Source organism: Pollicipes pollicipes, unplaced genomic scaffold (assembly GCF_011947565.3).
Source record: "Pollicipes pollicipes isolate AB1234 unplaced genomic scaffold, Ppol_2.1 Scaffold_4219;HRSCAF=4965_pilon_pilon_pilon, whole genome shotgun sequence".
Classification (NCBI taxonomy): domain Eukaryota; kingdom Metazoa; phylum Arthropoda; class Thecostraca; order Pollicipedomorpha; family Pollicipedidae; genus Pollicipes; species Pollicipes pollicipes.
This window is the reverse complement of record NW_023596448.1, coordinates 16,878,242-16,902,777: the sequence shown is the minus strand read 5'-3', so window position 1 is coordinate 16,902,777 and position 24,536 is coordinate 16,878,242. Positions and strand designations below refer to the sequence as shown.

General features: G+C 47.6%; 2 protein-coding genes across 2 annotated transcripts in view; both read right to left on the bottom strand.

Moving 5' to 3' along the window:
- Window positions 1-932: 932 nt before the first annotated feature.
- Window positions 933-23,756, bottom strand: LOC119095983 (G-protein coupled receptor GRL101). Its single transcript, XM_037218849.1, has 9 exons — window positions 23,628-23,756; window positions 18,256-18,454; window positions 14,849-14,996; window positions 11,689-11,780; window positions 8,168-8,293; window positions 4,818-4,927; window positions 2,546-2,726; window positions 2,245-2,359; window positions 933-1,886 (listed from the first exon to the last, which is right to left on the bottom strand). The coding sequence occupies exons 2-9, from the start codon at window positions 18,407-18,409 to the stop codon at window positions 1,757-1,759; spliced, it is 1,056 nt and encodes a 351-aa protein (XP_037074744.1). The 5' UTR covers window positions 18,410-18,454; window positions 23,628-23,756; the 3' UTR covers window positions 933-1,756.
- The window catches only part of LOC119095982 (G-protein coupled receptor GRL101), a gene marked incomplete in the record, with an annotated part of 113,453 nt that continues 112,624 nt past the window's right edge, over window positions 23,708-24,536 (bottom strand). The window contains 1 exon segment of the mRNA XM_037218848.1: window positions 23,708-23,827.

The window sequence follows — 24,536 nt, the reverse complement described above, 5'->3', positions numbered from 1 at the left end:
AGTGCGCTACATAGGCTTATCGTGTACGTGTTGTGTCGCACATGCCAAAAGCCAGAAGCACGAGGAAGAGTTGACGCCAACTTAAGTAATCTTTGCGTGAATATTTTTTCTGGAACGGAACTATTGATGAGATCCACCAATTATCCTTGTAAAAACAAAGCCAACGCTATTCCGGCTACAGTTTAAACAGTCAGTGTTCAGGTACATGCATACGTACAATTATATATAAACAGATACATACACTTCACGTCTAGGCGTGCGGTGCAACTTTCAACGGTTGCATCGCAGGCAAAAATCAAAGCAAAACAAAACACGTACGCCACGCAGTTTTAACACACAGGACACACAAAATGCTCAAAACGCCACGAAAGCACATGTAATGTCGCACAACCCACCACCAAAAGCTACAGCCAGACGTTACTTTGTCACGATTTTGAATGGGTATGACGAGGTCACGTTGTTTAGCGTTGGACAATGTCATGGCACGCGCTGAAATTCGAAATCACTTTTGCAGTATGCAATTTATACCGACGAAAAGCTTTTGCCTCGTTTCCGATCTGGACTACTTGAGGTCATTATTGTGACCTGCATGGCGACCCACTAACCTAAAACCAAACAGGAATGCATTCAGATCAGTTTCACAATGAGTAAAACGCTCACTTTTTAATCCGATACTTCTTCTTTCCTAGTCTAAAATCTGACATGGAGAGGTCTGTCAGGCTACTCTCGTGAGGCGAGGGTGTATGAATAGTCTCGCCAGGCAAGGTTTAAAAGTTTTAAAGTCTGGGAGCATATAGTCTCTTATTCCGTTTGGGACAGGGGCCTCAGCCCCCCGCCCTACTTTACTGAACTTTACTGTTACTGAACGGGGAAGCTCAAGCTTCCCCGTTCAGGCTCACCTCCCCCCTCCCCCCTCTCCCCCCACTTGGGCTCAAGGCAAGAGTTGGAGGAAAAAGTGGGGTAAAACATAGTTCGTTCTAAGCTTTGAAACGTGAAAGGGCGAGGGAATGTTGGGCCGCTTCCTCGCTCCCAGCCTCGGATATTGACTAGTCTGCAAAATGTCAGGGAAGCCCTACATCAGACTGGCCTTAACGCTTCAGCCCGATCTGTTAAGCTTAAGATTGGACAACGTTTTCGGGTACTGCTTAGGAATTTCATTATCCTTCTGAATCCGGTCAGCGTTCCTGTTCGAGTGATTAAGTACATGCAGGCATGGATGCCACGAGCATCACCACTCCGACGCCACGACGTTCGCCGTTTTTCTGAAGCTCTCGTCGTTATTCACCTCCGCGGCGCAGCTTACGGCAGTCATCCCGATACCACTGCCACTGGTGCGACAGATGACAGCCTGAGGTGCCACAGCGGTTACGCACTTCAGTGCACTGTCAAATTATCTTGACAATCCACGTCGTCGATATAATTCGACAGTTCATCTAATTGCGTATCGATCGTACGTTTTAGAACGTGATTCACTGATGACGGATGCACTGATGAACCAGTCGCGCAGTTCACTGGCTGAACTCAGTGGTACACTTCACTATCCCGTTGGCGGTGGTCATTTCCACACTTCACTGGTTCACTGGCGATGGCAATGGACATATCACTGGTTCGCTGACTGCGATTGCTCGACACCGCATTACTCCGCCGGCACTAGCAGACGTAACCAGCACCGGACCACTGGTGATGATTTAGTCGCACGCTTCATTATTTCGCTGCCGGCGGCCGGCGACACATTCCACTGTTTCAGCGCCGACTGTCAGTCGTACATTTCACTGGTGGCATGGCGGTGCCCTCGACTCCTGCGGCTGTGTTGTCTCCAGGAGCCGGGGCCAGCTTTGCAGGGTCGCCCCTCCGTCCTCAGAGGCAGACTGCAGCTGGCCTGCACACTGCCGATAGACTGGCGTCAGTGATACCAGTGATTGAGTTTTGAGCTTCAGGCCGAGACGACGTCAAATGCAGCTCCACGGTGGCAAGCAAACAGGAAGCAGCTGGCGCCGCTATACAGATAGCCTAGCGTGACACCCTGGGACATAAGGTTTTGATTACCAGCGTCGCTGGCATCGCTTCCGCCAGCCTGTCTTCTGAACGCGTGCAACGATCCGCCTCTGGCTCAATATTTCGTCCTCAAGCAGTCGTCTCGCTCTCTGATTAAAGCGGGCCAGATGACGGGAAACAGCACCCGCTGATTGGCGGAGAGCCAACGACGAAGTGTCGCCCGGGCAACGCTGCCGGAGCTGTGCTCACCGTGACCTTTGGCCCTGTTGGGTAAAGTCCACCAGAGACATCATGTCCTGGGGACCGTCCTCCACCGGGTACTTGCACACCCGCTGACTCCATGTCGGCGCTTCAGTGTCGTTGCCTGCAATGGCGTGGGAAAGCGAGTCGTCGTCACCTGCGTTAAAAAGGCCACGTATTTGTGTTGTGAGGCATTCCATTCGCCAGTTCAACTTTGGCGAAAGTTACCAAATCTCAATATTTGAACGAGTCATAGCGTTGATAGCCATGGGACGGAATTAATTGGCACATCTCCATGCTTCCGCTCTACCTTTGTCATCACCGATCCCCGTGGTGCACGTCTTTATGGTGAACGATCTCTTCCAGGACTGCCGGAATGTGTGGATCCTCTTCTCCACCTGCTCCACAAACTGCACCGTGGAGAGAGTGTACAGCAACGGATTGACGGCGGCGTTCAGCGGCAGGACGAACACGGCCACCCAGGCGTACACCTGGCGACGGGGCATCAAACGCCAGCGTCAGGACAAATACAGCCACCCAGGCGACGCGGCACAAACCGTCAGCGATCAGGCCATGTCAGGCACGCCGGATATAGTGTGGATCATCCCGCAACAGTGCGGACTTTCAGCGCGAACGACGGTCACCTAAGATCAAGCATGGCCGGTGGCGACGAGAACGGATCAGTATAGCACAATGTAGACCAAAAGGTCCAAAGGCATTCGCATGGCGTGTCAAGAGTCACTGCACTGCGGCGCAACTAAAATACATCGCCACGGAGCCACGCGCAAACGTTGAAGCACCTTGACGCCCCAATTTGATAGCCATAAAACCCGAGTAGTGACGCCGGTGGCCTGAGTTCTGAAACAAACGGCCCGGCATTTTCCATAGCGCGCTGAAAAACCATAAATTTGAAAAGCTTTGAATTACGACGAAGAATAGGCGTCGGGGAGTGACCTTGCCATGTTTGATGGTCGCCTTTGTCACGCACGTAAACCACGCTTTTAGAAGCTTTGAGCATTATTCTGCGCTCGGCCGGGGAGGGGGAAGTTAACTTCCGCCTACGGTTGTTCGACCACAGCTCGAATGGGAATGGTCACAGCAACACCAAATTTTCATTGCCTGTTAATCTATCAAGTTGGCATCCTTGAAAAAAAGAAATTTTGATCTGACAAGGTCTGCGACTTGAGCCCACAGAGCACATGACATCGGCCTAGGTCAAAACAATTCTGTGGGCGCATTCTGCAAAACACATGCTGAGCTAAAAATAGTAAATTTTAGTTGGAAATTTTGGGCGCAAAATTTAACATTCCACAGAAGCATGTGATATCTCTCTAATGCCCAGTGAGGTCACAACAGGTCATGCGAGGACACGTAAGGTCATATGAGATCGTCCAAAGCCATTGACCTCCATAATCAATAGCGGAGAGCCTAGATGAACGAGTGCGACGCATGTAACCACCTCTATATCGCGTTTGTGTATCCGATGACGTATAATTCATGTGCCAACGTGCCTGTTTTCAATTTGTTATAAACACACTGACAAGCGAAGAGGGGCCTATGCATAATGTATGTAAAGGCTACGCGATCTTGAATACCTGTAGCCTGTGGGTGTACACCATTTCTCACCACAGAAAAACAACACTGCACTGATTACTTAGACCCGGTTAGCACTTGAAGTCTTGCATTTGGATGGCTTATAAATTCGAGTAAATTCACTCATCTGACCCCTAGGTCAGCTTAAAATGTGTGTTTGTGTCTGGGATACTTTTGTCGCATCTTATCAGATCAATTTAGTCAGAAGCACATCTTGAAAGAAAACAAAAAGTATCGTTCTTGTAGACTAATGGCAAACAACCTGTCAGCGGTGACCTGACCTGGCCCTTGTAGAGAGACAAAAATGATCGGAATGGGCTCCCCACAGTCTTACTGCGTTGCTCGCAATATCCGTCTTGACGCATAAATACATGTTTTAACTGCATCTATCAGAGCAATCTATTTATCTTGCATGGCCTCTCGTGACCTCACACTTCATCTAAGACAAAACAGCTGGCTAGAAGTCTCCATGTTTTGAAGAAACTTTCACAACGGAGCCTGTGTTTATTTCGTGCGACGTCGAGCAGTTGAGATCGCAGGGGAAAAGTCAACTTCGTCTGGCCGGGCGAGGTTGTCCCAGACCCGTGGCCGGACGTGTATTAATAGAACCGTGTGCAGCTTTGGTGAGGTTTGTATGTCATTTGCTATTTTGATTTCGAAAAGCATTAAAACATTACCTAACTCGTTGCATGCATTTGCGAGAAACACTACTCGCATAGATAAAACAGTAGTAATAGCCTCAGTCCTTGCAGAAAACCAGGAGAATGGATATATAGATGCGTAGATATTTCGTCAACATCCATCTATCGAAACAACAGTAGAAATGAAGTAGCAGATACTGTCTTATCAATGTCCAAAAAAAAAACATTTACAAAGGCAAGCACGACTGTTCTGTTATCAGAACAGCCAGGAGAAGTAACTAAGAGCCTGACCAATCACACATCTGCCAGGGTGTGATTGGTTGTCATGACGCCGCTGTTTCTCGTTACCTGTGGCGGCACGCTGACTCCACACAGGGAGACGATGCCGAGGGTGATGATGGGCAGCCAGCACGCGGCGTCCGTAGCGACGATGATGGACATTCGACGGGCCATGGCTCCTGTACAGCAGAGTACGGACGTGTCAAAAGTACAACATTCAGTTATCGCTGAAGAAAGTAGAAAACTCGGGGAAGCCATGCTTACTGCTATCAACAGAAGACATTGCAACTGTTGCCGAATAAACAGACATGGATAGATGCGTCAAGCTAAGATCGTTTTTCATTCCTGTATGACCATGACTATTATTGCAAGAACACAACTATTCTTTGGTGGGCATTGGCCATTCTGAACCACGCTGTGCGCTCGTACAGTTTCATCGCCCAGTCCTCTCGGCGAAGGATTGCTGCATTCGTGACCGTTTCGGGAACATCAAATCATCTGTCGGTCTACTACCTGCGCTCCCATGGGCCGGATAGTGTTGAGATCGCAAGGCAATTTGCAGCGCCGACGCATTGTCACCGCTCAACCGTGCAGCTGGTTTAAGTGTGTCAGCTGCTCTGGTGGCGGAAATCTAACATAAGCCCTTTCCTGAAAAATCCACACATCTAACCGTTTTTGTTTCGTTTGCGCCTGAGAGCGCGTGGCTGTCTGAACACTTCCACTCACACATTTTCACCGCGATCGAACGCTCCCTCGGCCGTTGAAATGTGTCGGCCTCGCGTTGTTGACGGCTCGTCGAAATCTCAGCCCGTTTCCGGCACGAGTCTGGTGTCATTCTACAGTATTGTTATCACTTCAGCCTCTAGCTTTCAAGACAGTTACGTTTCCGTGATAAGCGAATGTGGCACGCTGTATTGTGTGTACATCGCAACATTGCAGGACTATCACATCTTATCACATGGTTGTTTAGATATTGCCTGAAATTGGTATCATTCGTCTTTAGGCGAATCTGCAGCTGACAGCTGCACCAAGTGTCGACCAGCGGCTGCGAACATATCAACCTATAAAAAGCGTGATGCGCTAAGGGAAATTCCTCCCCAGGAAGTTTCCAAGAGAGTGAACCCTCTCAAAGACGTCAGAATAAGTCTAGAAACAGCGTGTTTAGGAAGTTCGTTATCATTTTTTTACAGCTCAATCGCTTTGACCACGTAGTTTTTGGAGAGCCACTTTTAGACCGTTGAAAAGACACCTATCAGGTTGTTTCAAGACATCAAAAATATTCCCATGCGTGAGTCTTATTATGCCTCGCAAAAGGTCACAGTGAAGTCATGGAAAACGTGACACTGTTCAAAGAGTTGGAATACCCCTGACGGCACTTATAGACGAGTTAACCTGAAACATTCTTCAAGGGAATGTTTCACATTTGGAGATACTGTGGCAGACATTGGATATGATGAAATAAGTTCACTTCTAGGTGCTGGTCAATTTCGAAGTCGAAAAGCCTGCTCTAGACAACGCAATTCCTCTATTTCGTTGATGTGCACCTCAATACGTCATTGTTTGCGTCATGGAGCGTTTGTGTGACAGCACTCACTTCTAGTTCTTCAGTCATCCGGGAGGTGGCCCGCGGTGGTGCTGGATGGATGCTGAACCAAATATTGTTAGGTGCTCGAGTTTTGGCCGTCTCTCATGGTGTTCTTGCAAATTGATCCGCGAGTCTAAGGTGCTGACTTGTGTTCACATGCTCAGCTTCGCGCTATTCTTAAGATATTCGATTGCAAGTTTTTTCGAAATAACTGGGAAGAATGTGTTACTTTTTGTTTTACATGCCACAAAACGTGATCCCTATTAGAATATTGCATGGCTTGCACAAAATTGATTAGGAGCCAACTGATGAGCGTTATACATCTGATAACCGTGCGCACGAATACCTGATATAAGCGTCTCAACAATTATATTTTTTGCCTTGAACGCAGCATGGTCATTGGAATGTCAGCATTCGAATGCCGTTATCAAGGCGGCATGATGTCTGGGGGGGGGGGGGGGGGGCGGCGCGTTGGGGATTTACGACGCACTCAGCTGCTAAGGCTTTATGGCATCGCCTGCCTCCCACCCTGGCGGAAAGGGCGGGCACCGTGGGGAATCAAACCCCGAACAGAGTAAATTCAGGGGTCAGGGGTTCGGCCACCCTGTAATCTCAAAAATCATCACAGCTTGACATCAATTTCTCAGGGAAGGTCGGCCGATATGTAAACGTACTTGTACTGTGATTCTGAGATACTTAAATCACGGCGCATGGGTCATATAACGTCAAACAAGGTCAAATTCCTGTTCCGTGTGTGCCTTAAACCGAGCTTCCTCTTCAGGGAAAAGTTCACTGGTGTTTACCCAAAGTCGATGACCTTATTTGACCTTCAGAATGTCGTAGTAACCAAAGCCTACGAGATTGTTTTATTTTTTGAACTAAGATGTGTCAATAATTAGGCCAGGAAGTATGCTCATACTCGCACCATTATCTTTAAATGTGAAACCTTCCCTGTAACGGAGGCGGTGTGATTAACTTATGACTGATCCCCTAGTTTGGATGTTTAAGGGGTAAAATACGCCCTATTTCGTCGACATCGCGTGTGTGTCTGATCAAAAGGGATGCAAGCTGTATCGGTGTGACGGTCGGTTGACTACAAACATTTAGAAAATGTGATGTGAACAAACGCGACCCCATTAACCGAGGGTTTTAATCGCGAAGAACCATCAGCAGGTCAAAGAGATGCCCACCATAGTATCAAAAGATTCCTGTAAAAGGGATATGATACCACTTCCTAACACGGTACCTTCCAGGGGATACACTAATGGTTTGGGGACGAAATTTTTCGGTATCAAAAAACTCCCTGTTATTCCTTACATGATGTTCACACCGTTCTCTAAAGCTACACCGTGCAACGACACGATTTCGCCGTTTGGATTTTTCTCAGTGTGGCTGGGTTGGGTCACTCAACTGGAACCTGTTATCATAGTTGAAGCAAGACTTGTTCGTCCGCGACACCGTCTGTGGTAAAAACCGAGATAGAGGTCACCTGGAGTAGAAGAATACCTTTGAAGTGATCATTCCTGTTCAGTGTTACGACAGTTTTTCATGAGGTATTACGCTTTTAGGTACCCGAATATCCGCTCGATAATATGTCATACTTATTAGCTTAGTACGCCACATATATTTCATCCGGTAGTGTTGTACTCTCGGAAGACGTCCTAAATGCATGTCGTACTAAGTAGAGTGCAGTGATGGCTCCACGTTTTTTATTTGTCAGGCACCATGCATGCGAATCCCTGTGCATTAGTCCTACCACAACCACTCTTCTAAAGTGAACTCGTAACGAAGCATCGGCTGCCGAGTTTGGCGCCAGCGAGTTTCCCGGCCTTACCGTCCTGCCTCGTGTGGCGCTGCGATCGCCGCCGCAACGCCGGAACTGCCGCCTGCGTCCGCTTGGCTGCCACGAACATGCAGGCGTACCCAAGGGCGATCACGCCGAAAGAGAACAGGTTCAGAACTGGAACACAGTCGGCGAGGGCGTCGGACGGAGTGGCTGCGGTTGACGAGCTGAGCTCTCGTCCGTCCGACGGGCGAGGCTGCACACCTGACCTTAGGTCTCGCACCTTGTGGTGGTTTCGCCGCCTTTGACGGTGTAGGGGTACGACCCCTCAGTAAGATGATGCTACTGTCAAGAGAGCCGGTGCTGAAATTCCCCGCCGATGGTGCGCCTAACAGATGAACATTACGCGCGATCAGGACGACCTCTGCTCTTATCGAAACAGGTTAGTTTGTATAACATGGTTGACCTCTAAACATCCAAAACTGAAGGGGTTTAATCTGCCCCACCTTCCTATTAGATAAAGTAAGCAGTCCAGGCACCACAAGCTATCAGCAAATATTTCTTAGTCTACTAGCGGTAGAAACACGTGTAGTTAACCTATGAACCAATCAATTGGTCCGTAACTATGTTGCATCAGTCTGTCAGTCAACACACCAGTTAGCCGCGATCGCCGCCAGACGGCGCCGACGAGTGACAGCGCGTGACGCTAGTGCTATCAAACTGCGGCACGCACTCGCGGATCACTGCCGTTTTTGACGTAATTCTACGAACATGACGCTGCTGTTTGCCTTCGTCTCGTTATGAGGACCCATTGCCCAGTTTGACCCCGCCAGAGATCCTGTGAGCTCCCGGACCTCACTCCGCGATGGGATTGCCCATCCGCCATTTGCGGAATACCGGGGTGAGAGGGGAGGGGGAGGGGGGGGGGGAGGAGGCGAGGGGGACATGACAGCAGGGCCGGGATTGGAACCATCCCAAACGTTTTTTTTTTTAAAATGTAAATTGAATGTTCCACATTTGAAGATATTGAAGCAAGCATCCGATATAATGAAAAAAGCACAATGATAACAATTGGTATAATTTTAAGTGGAAAAGGCTGCTATATACAACTGCATTTCTCTTAGGTAAACGTGCTCCTCAACACGTCCTTGTTCGATTACGTCAACGTACCTCGCACAAAAATGATTGAGAGCCAATTGACTGCCGTGATATCTGGAAATCGTGCTCACGAACGCCAGATATGAACCCCTCGACCATTAATTACCATCGGCCTCGATCACCGCATGGCCACTGGAATGACAAATCTTAATGACGTTATTATGGTGCCATGGATGCCTGGGTGGCCTTAAAATCGTGTCCCCAAAAATCTTGACATCTTTGCGGGCGTGTAGCTCAGAAACTAGAAGGGTCCAGGTTTTAATAAAGGCAACGATGTGCTCTGCACCGAGCAATCTTCAAGATAACTATTTCAGCTCCAAGCCTCATACAAATGTCGAACACTCGCTTGAAGGCGTTCGTGGGCACCTGGCAGACTTCCCTCCACCAGACTGGGCTGTGTCAGGAAATCAGCGTAGTCGGTCTGCCCATGTAACGTTACCTTTCAGCTTCCATTGACCTGGGCTCATCCCCCGTTCAAACCCACCTTTCGGCGATAACGTCACGATTTTGCAGCGCAGCATATGCTTCGCGCAACGCCCTGCTTATGATTGTGATTGGCCAGTGCAAAGGTGACGGCGATATTCAACAGCTGTGTTCATCACTGCCAACCGACAGTGATTTTCTATTACTAGTCTGGTTTGACACTTAGAGGGGATGCTCCTCATTTGTATGGGGTTTTGAGCTGAGATAAACGCTTCGAAGAACTTTCGGTGCAGTTCACAGTCCTGCTGCTCGTAAGACCCAGGATCCTCTAGTTTCTAAACCGCCATAGCAGCGTCATTAAAATCCTGCACGCCCCATAGGCTGGGCGGTGTTCAATGCCAAGAAGTATTTGATCGGCGCCGTTCAGATCTGGCGGCCGGAAGCGCGATTTACAAAAAAGGACGCCAACTGGCTCTGTAACAATGTTAAGTAAGCTGTCTACGCTTCAGCTACAAAGCTCGCTTTGGGCCACATAATAGAGTAAGTTGGACACTATTTCTGCACATGCTCGTCTTACGGAAATAAGACCTGCAATCGATTAACTTCAGAACAACGCCATAACCGGGTGTGTAAATACAAGCAAACATCTTTAACCCGCATATGAACATGCAAAAATACCGAGATAAAGGGACAGAGTGCGAGTACATAGCGATATTTGACTCCGTGATCACTTCCGCCACCGCCACTCTCATCTCTCGGCGAGCGTGAAAGTAAGGGCTAGGGTGGCAATTTCGCACAGCTAGTTTGGGAAGCCCCTCGACGTCATATAAACGCTTTATAACGCAATCAAGCAGTGAGGTATTGGGAAGCATATGTATCGAATAGAAAAATTGTGTTGTCTAAAGCGGTCTTTTCCATTTAAAAGTATAGCAATAGTTATAAGTGAGTTCATTTTATCATATTTGATACTTGCTTCAATATCTTGAAATGTGGAGTGTTCCCCGTAACTACTTAGTACTTCATCTACGTTTACGGTGAACAGGCATTACAAACACCATCGTAAGCCCACGTAGAGGCGACATCTCGTGCAGTGGTGTATCCACACCGAACTCAATACGCTTCCTTGCAACATGCGATATACTTCTGAAGCCCAAACGCAAGGACGCCATACGTGTGGCTTGTTTGTGGAGGCGTAGGGACCAGTCGTGAATAAGCTGTAACCTTAGTGACCACTGGGCAACAGCCGATCACGTGCCACGGTCGGGACTGGTGACTGAAGGACCGTCAGCGCCAGCGGCGGTAGGCGACGGCCGGCAGACGCCGCGGCGGTGGGTCACGCTCCGACCGCGTGATCTTTTGTTACCGGCCGGCGGGTAGGCTGCGCCGCCGAGCCGACCGCGCGCGCTCACGGCGCCAGACATGACCTCCGGAAACTGTCGTGGTTGCAAGGGGATTTGCTCCTTGTTCCCCGTTGCCGAAAGCGAGTAGCGTGGTGGAGGGGCCATATGTCGCCCCACCCTGCCCCAGGGCGGGCTATTGCGACAGGTCCCCTGGAGACCGTGTTTTGACGGTAGGTGTTGTTACACTCTCCCACATCTACGCAACATTGTGCCATGTCGTCGGGGTCAGGCTAGTTGACGTTGGAGCATACAACTTTCCCTTTAACAAGTAAATCCATGGAGTACAGTGAAGTCGGGTAGACATGCGATGATCTAGTGTCACGTTGCCACAGATAATCTACTACTTAAACACACCTAAATAATGGTATCAGTACACCATGACGCATCTATATACTTGCTTGAAATATGTTGTGGTGGTGTGATATTACGGAAATCACGCCTAACACGATTCTTCAGTCAGAACAAAAAGATACCTCTTCTCGTCCTTTTCCCTCCACGATGCAACTTTGAAAGTGGAGGCAAACAATACGAGCATGTGGCATCTGTGATTCATGGTATTGGCTGTTTCATGAGAACCCTTCATCCACTTACTGAGGAACACGAACACAGAGTACTGCCAGCCGGGCGGGTAGTCCGGTGTTATGTGCAGCGCCAGACACACGCCCGATCTGCCGTAGAAACCGCTGAAACCGAACACTGTGTCACGAGAACTAATCCCGAAAAACGGCTGGTGAGTAGAACAACAACAACGATCTGCGTAGGCACTGTGCTCGGCACGTGCACATAATGCTACCGAAGAAGATTGCGCATGACAGCAGACAGAAATAAGTTGCGAATATTCCAAGGTTATCTTGTGCTGCGATGCCATATGCACACACACACACACACACACACACACACACACACACACACACACACACACACACACACACACACACACACACACACACACACACACACACACACACACACACACACACACACACACACACACACACACACACGCATACACACAGATATATATATATATATATATATATATATATATATACCGTTTTATATACAATGGTAGGATATCATCCTCTTGAGGATCACTTGCAGCTCAGTGATCTCACTGGAAGTTTAGAGACCCAGAGGTTCGGGGTTCAATGGCCGTGGTGCACGCCCTCCTTGCCAAGATGGCGGCTGGTGGCGCAATATAGCCTCTGCTGCTGAGTACTCCCTAACCTCTAATAACCAACCAACCAATTTCATTAGCATTTCATTTCATCGGTAATGCGATTCCCCATCCATTCCTTTTCGAAGACTTTATATGTGGGGTGCCGCTTGAGAACATGCGCAGAACAAGGTCCATGCGCCTGGCTGCCCAGTCGCCATTACCAAGGATTTATTCCCCAAGCAAATTCCGATCTAAATGCAGCCCTTCACATTTCAACACTTAATTCAAGGTGCTCAAAGTTTCAACCATCGCCGGGGAGAGCTATTTTCACAGGTTGTTTGTCTAGAAATCCAGCAATATCCAATTTCACTCCTTGAGCTGCAAATAACCCATGCGACCAATTTCATCTATCGTGGCCAAACAGTGGCCCTCTAAATCAATTTAACTTCAGTGGTTGCGTAGGAATGTAGAAAATGCGACTTCCCGGAGCCAAGAATGACCCATTTCAAGACACACGGAGACACAACCGCATCCCAAAAAATAATTGGTCGAAAAAGGCAACCTATGTCATATATAAGCCCAGCAAGACTACCATACACCACTGGTCTTATTGGGCACCGCAAAGGTTAGCTACCTACAAAGGTCACGTGATGTTGGTGAACTACAGTTCCGCACAGACTTCGCGCCCAAAGACGCTTTTCAGAATTAAGTACCCTTGCACCCTTAATCAGCTTTTTTGCATCAAAAAGGCTCTGCAGGCATCCATACACCTGGTGATAACTAAATGACGTGACTCACCTGGAACCAGCTATTTTGGGGAAACACGTAGGGCAAAATGAGTGTCACCGGTTAGTTTTTACGACGCTGCCTTTCACCGTTTTCCTGTGGTTTTAAAAAACCCTGGGGGAACGACGTCGTTCAATCTTACGAGGGGGAGCGCCGCCCTTCAATCTTACAAGGGGAGCGGCCCCCTTCAATCCTACGAAGGGAGCGGCGCCCTTCAATCCTACCAGAGAAGCGGCGCTCTTCACTCGCTTGGTGGGGGTGTCGTCATTCTATATTAGTGGTGTGAGCTTTCAAAACATGCTTCAGAGTGTCTTAATGTATCCTGAAACGACGATGCAAATGCGACCAACAACAGAGGATGCCCTAGTTGCTTCACACAATAACATCATGCCGCGACAGTAATGTACAGAATAAATTACTTCAGGTTCTGACAAGCATCGGCATTTATCTTAGAGCACAGATAGCTTTCATCTTTAACAGCACACAGAACAACTGACTGTCAGCGAGGCCAATGACTTGGTCCTCAGTGCACTCGGTCACTGAAGCGAAAGCTTTTGGTTTGATTAGAAGCGCTCATCCGATCCAGTAGCCTTGAACAGCCATGGATATGTTACACAAACAACGAGGCGGGTGAAGTTTTCAATTCGGTGTTTTTTTTCCAGTCTATCGCATACACCAGACATTTTTCGATTCACAACAACGAAGGGTCCAGTGCCTGTTCCAAGAGATGCTCGCTATTTCGGCATGTAGACACACACACACACACACAGACACACACACACACACACACACACACACACACACACACACACACACACACACACACACACACACACACACACACACACACACACACACACACACACACACACACACACACACACCACCCTCCCCTACACGGTATCTTGATAGATGAAATCCAAACGAGGCTCACGAAAGCAGCACACACAAGCTAGAACCTGAGCCGACGTTTATGTTCACGGAAATGGATCAAAGTAGGAGCGTTACGCAATTGGTCTAGCTGATGAGGTTGAACCATCGGCGTTGTTACATGAGCCGAGCACTCAGGTCGGTCTGTGAATTGGAACTCCCGAATGGCATCTGGGCCGGCCATGATCCAGCAGCACGTAAAGCACGCCCCATGCCTCAGATGCTTCATTTTGGCCGTTCTAACGATTGTTTCCAAACCGTTCGCAATAACTGAACGCTGACAAAACACACAATCGCAGGCACGAGTCGCGTGGAAATGTCCGGACATGACTTCCATGGAGAAGCTGGCACGGTAACGGAGTGAGAGGCGGCATAAAAAATATTTGGACAAATTGATCGGGAAACACTAAATCATGTCATTTTGTGAAATCCCTGCAGCGTGGCCTAGCAAAGTCTGCCGTTTTAAATCAATCATCGCTACCCATCTAAATGAAACCTTTTGAAACATGGCCAAACATGATAGAGCAGCAGTCCCAAAGAAGCGTGTGTGAACACCTAATAGGATTGGGAACCAAAATTTTCAACTGAAAGTCATTTTGAGCTAACCTAAGGGACCCTAACACTGAGCCCAAAGACATGGCACCTGGATCACTTACTTACCTGTGCTAAAAATCACAAACTGGCGCTATTCGTTCCCGCAAACGAACATCAAGGCCACTCCTCCTGCGCGGTCAACGGCATCTGCAAGGTTATAGCCTGGCCCAACGAGACGGGTGTTCCGTGAGGAACTGACCTGAAATAATCCGGAACTGACCTGAAATAGCCCGGAACTGGCCTAAAATAGTTCGGAGCTGATCAAAATGGTCCGGAACTGACCTGAAATAGTCCAGCGGCAGGAAGGGCGTGGCGGCCAGCAGGGTGACGCCGGTCCAGCCGACCAGCATGATGGCTCTGGTGCGAGACATCTCCAGTCGGTCCAAATGGAACGGGAATATGATCACCAAGAACCGGTCCAGCGTGATCACTGCAACGGGACGGCAGGTCAGAACATCGGGCGACCGCAGTCACCACGCGGAGAGTGAGGAGCGCGACGTAAAACAAGATAACACTTACATCGGCACACACAGACGGCAGCATGACATCAAGGAATCCGGGTGGTGTTTACGCCGTGTAAGTACCTTGCATCGCATTACAATGATTGCTTGCGTACCAGGCAAATAGGTTTCTTGTGTCGTTAAGGTACAGTGGCGCGCTGCCATGGGACGGAAATAGGTGGAATAAAGTTACTCCAATTTGCATCAAACATGGCCCAGTGTTCCGTGCATTACGCGCTTGTGAGTGTCTCTCCTTGTTTTGCGACAAAGCCCCGTATCAAAAAACGATGGAGGTATATCCACATGGTCACGACGACAAACGTCGAACAAAAAAATAAGATTAAAACAGAAAAGTGTGCCTTTGATTACCTCCCTTATTAATGCGTGCTTTCCAAATGGAGGGCCAAACCTCTTGAATGATTGGATTTCAAGGATCAAAGTCGCTTTAGGCGGCGCTTGTTGCGTGAGTCCTGACTCTTACCCTTCGGTCGTGAAATTCCAGGCTCATCGACAGAATTCACCCTGCGCCCGGCCGAGGGCCTGAAACAACCGAGCCCTGTGCGGAGAAGGCTAACTTCCCCCATGAGATCTCCAGCTTTCAGACGTCTTACGAGAAAAACAAAGATACCGTTGTGGAGTTTTCGTCAAGTGATGAAGAATGCACCCAAAATTGTTGACCTTAGGTCAAATGTGAGATCACCACAGCTAGCGAAATGTAACAAAACGGTAGTTCTAATCGATGAGGTTGAAACATGTTAGCACACCGAGACGGATATAGGGGGAACAAAAGAAAACGTTACGACTGTGAGGAGTCCATTCTTCAGTCCATTCAGACAAGGTCGCCCACAAAGGTCGGTTGAGATCAGGTCGTCGCTCAAAATCGGTCTTTAGGTAGCCTAAAAAAAACTTTTTCTTTTCCTTCACAATCTTTTTTTGACCTAAAATATCTTATGAACTACAGCTGTGGAAAAAGTATCCCAGACATGCGAATATCCTTTTACCCTGACCTAGAGGTCAGCTGGTACCAGGCTAGGTCAAATTTATCAAGCATCCAGATGTAAAAGTGGTAACCGGGTCTTCATGATATGTGCGAGACTTTTGTGGTCAGAAACCGGCTGTCAAGTATATGCAGATACCCAAAATTGCATAGCTGTTATATATATTATGTATAGCCACTTTGACACTTGGTAATGTGTTTGTAACACACCGAAAGCAGGCACGTCGGTACACAACATCGCACGCCATCAGCTTCACAAACACGATACTGAGCGAGGCACTCGTTAAACGTGTCGCACTCGTTTATCTAGCCTCTCCTCTAATGACATGGGTCATTTGCCTTGGATGACCTCACATTACCTTTAATTTCTGCACGAGACCTACGGTGACCTCATTATGCATAAGAATATCACAACATGTTTTCTGTGCAGCATGCGAGATATGCGCCCAGAACCAGGAAATATCACTGTCTATTTTGACCTCGGCATGTGTTTCGCAGAAGCCATCAATAGAAGAAGGTCATGACCAAGGCCAAGGTTCTGCGTTATCTGGTTATATGATGGTTGTGCTTGCACGATAACATTCTTTTACCCATTTATCGAAAACAAAATTACACAAAAGTACGTACAAATTTCATTGTGTACGAAAAAGTCGAAATTTGCCTGACTTCAAGTCACTCATTTCGCTGGTGTAAAAAATCTGAAAGATACAAACTGTAGGTACTATCATGATCTATTACGACAGCAAGTTGAGCAATGGAGGTCAATCCATAAAAAGTCATGTCTTCCGGTCGAAGTCCGCTTTGACCGGTCGCCATCTTTGATTTAAGCTAGGTCACTGACGTTAACAGACAAATATGTCACCTTGGCACAAAGGCTGTCAAATCGATGTAGCAGTATGTGCAAAAATGGTGTTGCTGCCAACGTTCGCTTTTGTGTTGCGGTTGAAAGACCGCAGAGGGGAATCAACTTCACCCCCCCCCCCCCCCGGCTGGGTGCCGGTTAATGGCAACAGTTAAACGTGCCGCAATGCTCGGCACGGTCTGTTCTACCCTTTGACGGGATCTGATCTTTAATGCGGCCAATGCCACGGGATGCAGACCATCCCTGTCAAGAGCAAATATAGCCTAAAGCGACTTGAACCCATCCCGCCACGGGTGGGTGGGTCAGGAGTTAAACGACCAACTGACCCCTACTGACCTGATTGATCTGAATTGAGCTGAACTGATATCTAACCAGCTGAGCTATTGGGGCGAAAGTGAACTATCGGGACGGAAAAATTGATAGGTGAAATTTCATAATTTATGATAATTGCAGTTTTCCAGTAATATCACGATGTAATATTTACTCATTAGTTCATCTTCAGTAATCCAGAAATGCAGTTTATCCAGATCAAGAGATTTTTATATGCATACTTAACTCGATGGAAACTGAACACTCAATTTCAATAGTCATCTAAAAATATCACGTCTTGCCACTCATTTCTTATATCCAACACAACTCCCTGTTTTGCTGGACAGAAAGCATTTCGGTGTGCCTTTGAACTCGGTCGACTTCAAGCTCCGCTTACAGCGGAAGGATCTGCTGCTAATGTGTCCAGGGAAACCCAGGCTGCTCAAATTTCCGGGCTGTTACGCATGAATCATTTTAACCATTCACTCCACCGCTGCACGGTGTCATTCCGGGAAGCTTCAGGCCTTATTTGCGCCCGGTTTCTATTAAGCAGGAAGGCAAAAAAAACTAGGCTGAGTGCGATTTGGTGGGAATAACGCAGCGCGATGAGCGGCAGCGCGGACACAACGGTGGCCACCGATCAGCGACAACATCGCGCCCGGGTGGTGCTGGGTTCAGTGCTGCGAAATACTCTATGATTACGTATATAAAAAGTTATTTATATAATATATGGCTATAAATATGAAGATGAATACGATATAAACATGAAGACGAACATGCATAGAAATATTAATACAAATATGCATATCAATATAAATATAAGGTATGAATAGATACAAATACATGAATAGCTGCCAGTGCTAGTGTTGGGCACAACGCCGGGATGCAACTAGCATGAAAATAATCAGCAATGAGCCCGCAGTCTGCCCGTCACACTCAAGCACACGCAAGCAAGTGAAAGGCACGACCCCACCAGACGTGCCGTCTGGTGGGGTCGTTGCGAGCGCACGCGTGCACTTACCTGTCAGCGTGAAGACGCTCAGCTCGGAGGAGAAGGTGCTGACGAAGCCGGCCAGGTTACAGAGTGAGCTGGAGCGCCAGTCCTGCTCGTGTACCGAGTACCGGCCTCGGTAGTACTGGTCCACCACGGCAATCATCAGCAGGTAAACGCCCATCAGACAATCGCTGAATGCCAGGTTCACGATCAGGAACGAGTGCACCTGTCGGCAGCACAGGCAGTGCGGTCGTTGAGGCACGGGCGGCCCAGAGGCACGGGCAGTACGGGAGGTATGAGTGGAACTGGAAGCACAATTGGTACTGAAGGTATGGGCGGTAGTGGATGTACAGGAACGATACGCGAAACACTGGCGGAACGGGAGGCACGGAAGGTACGGGAGGTGCGGGCAGTACGGGAGGCCCGGACTGTAGTACGGGCGAGGTACCGGAAGCACGGGCGGAGGTACGGTGAGGTACTGACGGTCCGGGGACAACGGGCAGAGGTGCGGGCGGTGCAGGCGGTGCGGTAAGTTACGGCCGATCCAGAGGGAAAGCACGGCTGCCACTGTCTGCTAAGTGGGAAGATTGCGATGCATAAGTGTGATGCAAAATACGTTAACGCTATCTCAAGGGCATGTTCAAAATTTCGAGATATTAAAGCGAGCATCAGTTTTCCCACTCACTTAAACTCGCTTATCATCATTGGTATACATTTATTGTGGAAAACACTGCTCTAGACGACACAATTCTCTCCATTCGGTAAACATGTTCCTCGAAGCGTCATTGGTTGATTGCGTCATCGCACTTCGCACAACATTGATTGAGAGCCAGTTGACTGCCTTTACGTCTGGAAATCATGCTCACGAACGCCAGATATGAACAACAAGAAAAGTTACATTTGCATTGACCTTAATCGCTGCATGGCCGGTGGCAGCGTCCTAGAATGGCCAACTCTGGGTGTGAAGCAACACCCTATGAGGAGGAATTTTTCCACTCCTTTTCCCCATATTTTATGTGAATTTTTCAGTCCTGTTTGTTATTGCCTAATCGCACATGCCAAGCCCATATCTCCCTTTCTGAGACTTTCAGATGTCATCCAAAACTGAGCTCACTTGAAACCAGCAGGCATAAACATGGCTCCACAGAACGTGGACACCTATGACTATGCCTCACTTACATTTGAATCATGTCCATGTATGCATAGAGCAAAGGCGCCAGGTGCCATCAAGCCCAAGAGACCCAGCGACTCTATCCGCTCGCATGTATCAAGTTTGGTTTGGTTACAAAATGCATCACAATCGGCAGCTGTATGCCAAATGCAAGGTTTTCACACATCCCCATTTGTGTCGGTCTCACCGCCACACCACGAAGACAGAGCCTGGTGCAAACACCAGCAAAGCCTAGTAGATAATTTTGCTCCACGTATTTATTTTACCCCCAAAAACTTAACAACTAAATTGCATCACTCCCAAAATGCGGGAGTAAAAAGAATTCAAGAAATGGCTTCTAAATGAAATTTACAACATGAATATCGCCGTTTGAACCCTCATGCTCACATATTTTAAGTCAAATTAGCTCATGTCCTTATATTTATGTAATTGCGTTTGCTTGTATTGGTATCATACGAGTGTGACGTAACTGCATTCTTCTTTCCTTTGCAATTGCCTTTAAAAGTACCATCTGTTGCTTAAAATGTTGACTACTATCTTTGCAAAATGTTCACATTGCAAACTTTCACGTATTTTATACGTGAATTGGATTAATTCGCCATCCGCCCAAACATGTTTGATACGCACCCAGGAGTGAACAATTCACAGGGAATGAAGGAAACAATTTGAAGCACGGAACTTATTTTTACCGCCATTTTCGCGCTGTTAAACCCCCAGTAAGCCGTTTTTGGGGGTTCATGGCGGTGCTCGATAATGTAAAATCTAGACCTTTCTAGTGTCTACCTGACCAGGCTACCTGACCAGGCTACCTGAAGCGGGCACGCACAGCTTTGGGACAGACCTGACGCAGCTAATACAGAAGTGTCTGATAGCGAAATTCTGCCTTCTTGAGCTGTTTTCTTTCTTCTTTCGCATTTTAATATCTTAGGTTGGTAGACAGGATTGATACTTATATTTCGGGATGGGTAGGATGACCCTGTCTGTCTGTCAGCAAACCATACGAAGTGTACTGACTGTTGTTTGGGAGGAGCAGGAAGGAGTGTACCCTGAAGAAGCCAGTAAGTCTCCTGTGGAGCAAGTACTTGCTTACATTAACTGCTTTCAACACATGATTTGTAACTAGAGCCAGCCATTTTCTTTTTTAATCCATCGATTTTGGTCATCAGTTAAATTATCAGTCAGACCATCCCATTCAAAATGTGAAGCCAGCATCTCAAACTTTGTCATTAAATATGAGTAAACAAACCTCACTAGATTTATTTGCTGTAGCTGAAAAGGCAGGCAGCCATACTGGTATGGTCATCTAGAAGTTATGTTACTTTTAGAGAAGGGAGATTGTTTTGTGGAACATACCCATTATCGCCCTTGACAGAGTTTAACGATTCCAATGGGAATAAGTTGCTCGAAGTGATATGAAGTGTTTTGATTTGTGTGTTGCAAACTTCATCTGGTGTCAACAAGCTGACACAAATGAACCGAATAAAAATGCAAGCTGAAACCAGCCAAGATTGAGCTTATCATGTTTTTATCACAAGTGGTGCGGTCAACAGATAGGTGAGATGAGTTGAGATGATGTTCAATATAAGGGATTCTCTAAGTTTGGTTAAATTTGTTAATTGCATGGCAAGTGGAAATAGGAATTGTGCAAGACTCAGTGACTCACAAATGCTGCTGTGATAACAACAGGTAAGACAGAATGAAATAAGGCAAGGCCTCTTTAGGCTTGGCATAGTTAGGCTTCTTTCATGGAAATAAGCATTGGTATTTTACAAGAAACAGTAACATAATGTTTGGTTCCCTGAACCCATCTTAACAGAATCCAGATGTATGTCTGTTGTGTTTGACTTGGTGATGGGCTGATGTGTAGGAATCCAAGGTTTTTTGTTTGTGTGAGCGCTTTATGCTTGTTGAATTTATTGTTGTTGTTTTGTTGTTGGATTCCTTTGCTTTGTTTTGCGTTAAAAAATGCTGTGGAAGGGAAGCACAAAGTGCAGAAAAAAATTATTGGTTTTACATCGTTTTTATGCTCATGACACTGCTATAAAATTACTATGCTTAAATATATCCTGCTTCATTTCAATGGACTAAGATGTTAAAAACAAAACAGCTTTGTCATGTTTATGATATCACATTCATCACAACTTGAAATGTACGTCTCTGTTTGCTGAAGCGTCTCTCACTAGCCCATAAGTTTCATATTTCGTGGACTGAATTTTTCACTCTCGTGCAGTCTTTTTGCGATGGAATTGTTCACTTCCACCCTAGTTCAAAAGCGATTCTAGCTCACTGCCCAATGGAATGGGAGGATTTAAATGACGTGCTTGTGGCGGCAGATATGCTGGGGTGACTTTGAAATAGTCCGCACGAAATAACCTGCACATCTTTATAAGCGTGCGGCTCACAAACTAGACGGGTTTACGCCTTAAGGACAGGACTCTAAACTGCACGGAATGCTCGTGAATATGGTCATTTTGGTTAAAAAAACCCATACAAATCTGGAACACTCACTTTTAGGGGAGTGGGGAATGGACTGCAATGAAAGGAAGTAAAACACTCGCTTTAAAGGAAGTGTCCACATTTGTATGGGGTTTTGAACAGAACTAGCCATCTCGAAGAACATTTGGTGCAGTTCACAGCCCTGTCCTTACGACTTAAACCTTTCTAGCTTCTGAGCTAAAAGCCCGCTAAGATGTACAGATTTTTGCAAATATGTCAAGTTCACCCAGACATCGAAGGTCAAGAACAATCAAGGTCAAGTCTTTCGAGGTCAATGAAAATAAAATTGTTGAGTCGTTCATCGTGAGCGCCATTTACGGATATAACGCCGGTCAATTGGCTCTAAATCAACGTCATGCAAGGTACGATGACGCTATAAAACAATCACATACTGTGAGGCGTGTTTGCTAAACAGAGAATTGTGCGGTCTAAAACAGTCCGCTTCACTTAAACGTATTCAAGCAGTTACAAGCAAACTTATTTCATCATATCTGGTGTTTGCTTCAGTATATTTAAATGTGGAACATTCCATTTGAGCGCGCAGACTTCACAAAGGCACTGCCCTTCATGATGTACACGTACTTGCAGACGTGCTTGTTTTAGCATCGTGAAGCATTCCACCGGTTCAAGCAGTGCAGTTAGAAAACGCCATGGCTGAGAGGTAGTGTGAAACATAGCAAAGCATAGTGAAGCATTCCACCGGTTCGATTAGTGCGGGTAGAAAACACCGTAGCGAAAGAGGCACATATGAGTCGCAAACGTATGCACTCTGCTTCATGTCCTGGTCCGATTAATTCAACCAACGATATAACACGAGCGAGACGGTAAAAGGCGCGAATACGTCATCACTATACACTTCACATTAGCATTCCCATTCCATTGGCACTAGTCCAGAGCCATTCACCGCAGAAACAGATCGCAAACTGCTAGGCAAGCTAACTTCACCCAGTGATGCGCTCAAAACTATCTCCGGTGTGTTACTCCGTCCTGTGCACAGACCTTATAGCTGGGTGTCTGTACCACAAACGAACGAAATATTTTCGTCGGCTGGTATCTGCTTTCTGCTCGGATACTATGACGAAAGATAATAATGATGCTCCTTGTAATGCTATCTGTTCACGAACTGAGTGCGGCGCCAATAATCATATAGGCTCATTCCATGATACTGACACTGCACATTCAGTGCCACCAATCATGTAAGCTCATTCTCTGATACTGACACTGCACATGCTCGATGCCGCTGTTGGTTTAGTGGGCTCCCCATCTGATGGTACGTCGTACAGATGGGAAGACAATACTCGGTTCTGGAGGTTTCTTCGTGCGGGTCATCCACCTTGTCGCTAGTCTTGTGAGCCCTCAACTGCGCCGACCTTATTGCTGATCTTATGCATTCCTTTCTTCGTCCGTCCCATACTGCTCATGATCCTCAACGCTTCCTATTCCAACGACCTACCTTCCCGCTTCCCGCTTGCCAATGACCTACCTTCCCGTTTGCAAATGACCTACCTTCCCGCTTCCCGCTTGCCAATGACCTACCTTCCCGCTTCCCGCTTGCAAATGACCTACCTTCCCGCTTCCCGCTTGCCACTGAACTACCTTCCCGCTTCCGGCTTGCCAATGACCTACCTTCCCGCTTCCGGCTTGCCAATGACCTACCTCACCGCTTCCCACTTGCCGATGACGTACCTTCCCTCTTCAACTACGCACTGTCCGCCGCCACCAAGTCGCTCACCTTGTTGCTGGTCTTGTGGACAGACGCGCCAGCACATAACCACCAGGTTGCCAGAGAGCGCCACCGTGCCGAGCACCCAGATGCAGGAGCGCAGCACGATGTTGGACATGAGGTCCTCGCAGCTGGAGAACTCGTCGGCCATTGGCAGGCATGTATCGGCGTGTCGAGCCAGACAGCACAGACCAAACATGTCCGTCTCCCTGGCAACCGACAAGGGTGTGCTGTGAGCGAGATACGAGCCAGGCACCGCAAGCTAGACTTGTTCGTCGCTTTCAGACCATCGTATCTGGACAATTCGTCATGCCCGATACCTGTACGCCACAAACATTCAACTGAGCACAACCACGTCTTAAACCGTAACCCATCCCACACCCAGCGTCTTACCGCGGACCACGCGTTTGAAATGTGTCATAAGGCCGTCGTCACTTCGCTCTGGTCGAGCCCTATTAGCGCGTGGATCCTGAAGAGCAATCCCTATTAGGGATGCGGAAATCAATTCCTATTGATTCATCCCTAATATCATCCCTATTAAGGGTGCGGAAGATCAACCCCTATTAAGGGTGCGCAGATCAATCCTTATTATCAAATCCCTATTATGATCATTATTAAAGGTACGGAAGATCAGTCCCTATTAAGTGACCGGATGCGAAAAGGACCACTGGGCGCAGCGCTCGCTTGAATCTTGCTGAGCATTGCCACACGTTGAACTTTCGTCACCAAATTCTTGGCGTGTCCGATATGGGCTCATACAAGAAGCATTACTTGACGTAAGCTCTGGTCCCAGAAATCAATCCATTCAAAAGTTCGAAGCACTTTTTGAGGCAATCTTGTCCACAGTCGGCCGCAACCTGCCCAGTAGTACGGCGTTTCCATGCCTCGAGGGATATGCACGTTCGAACTTGTGCCGCC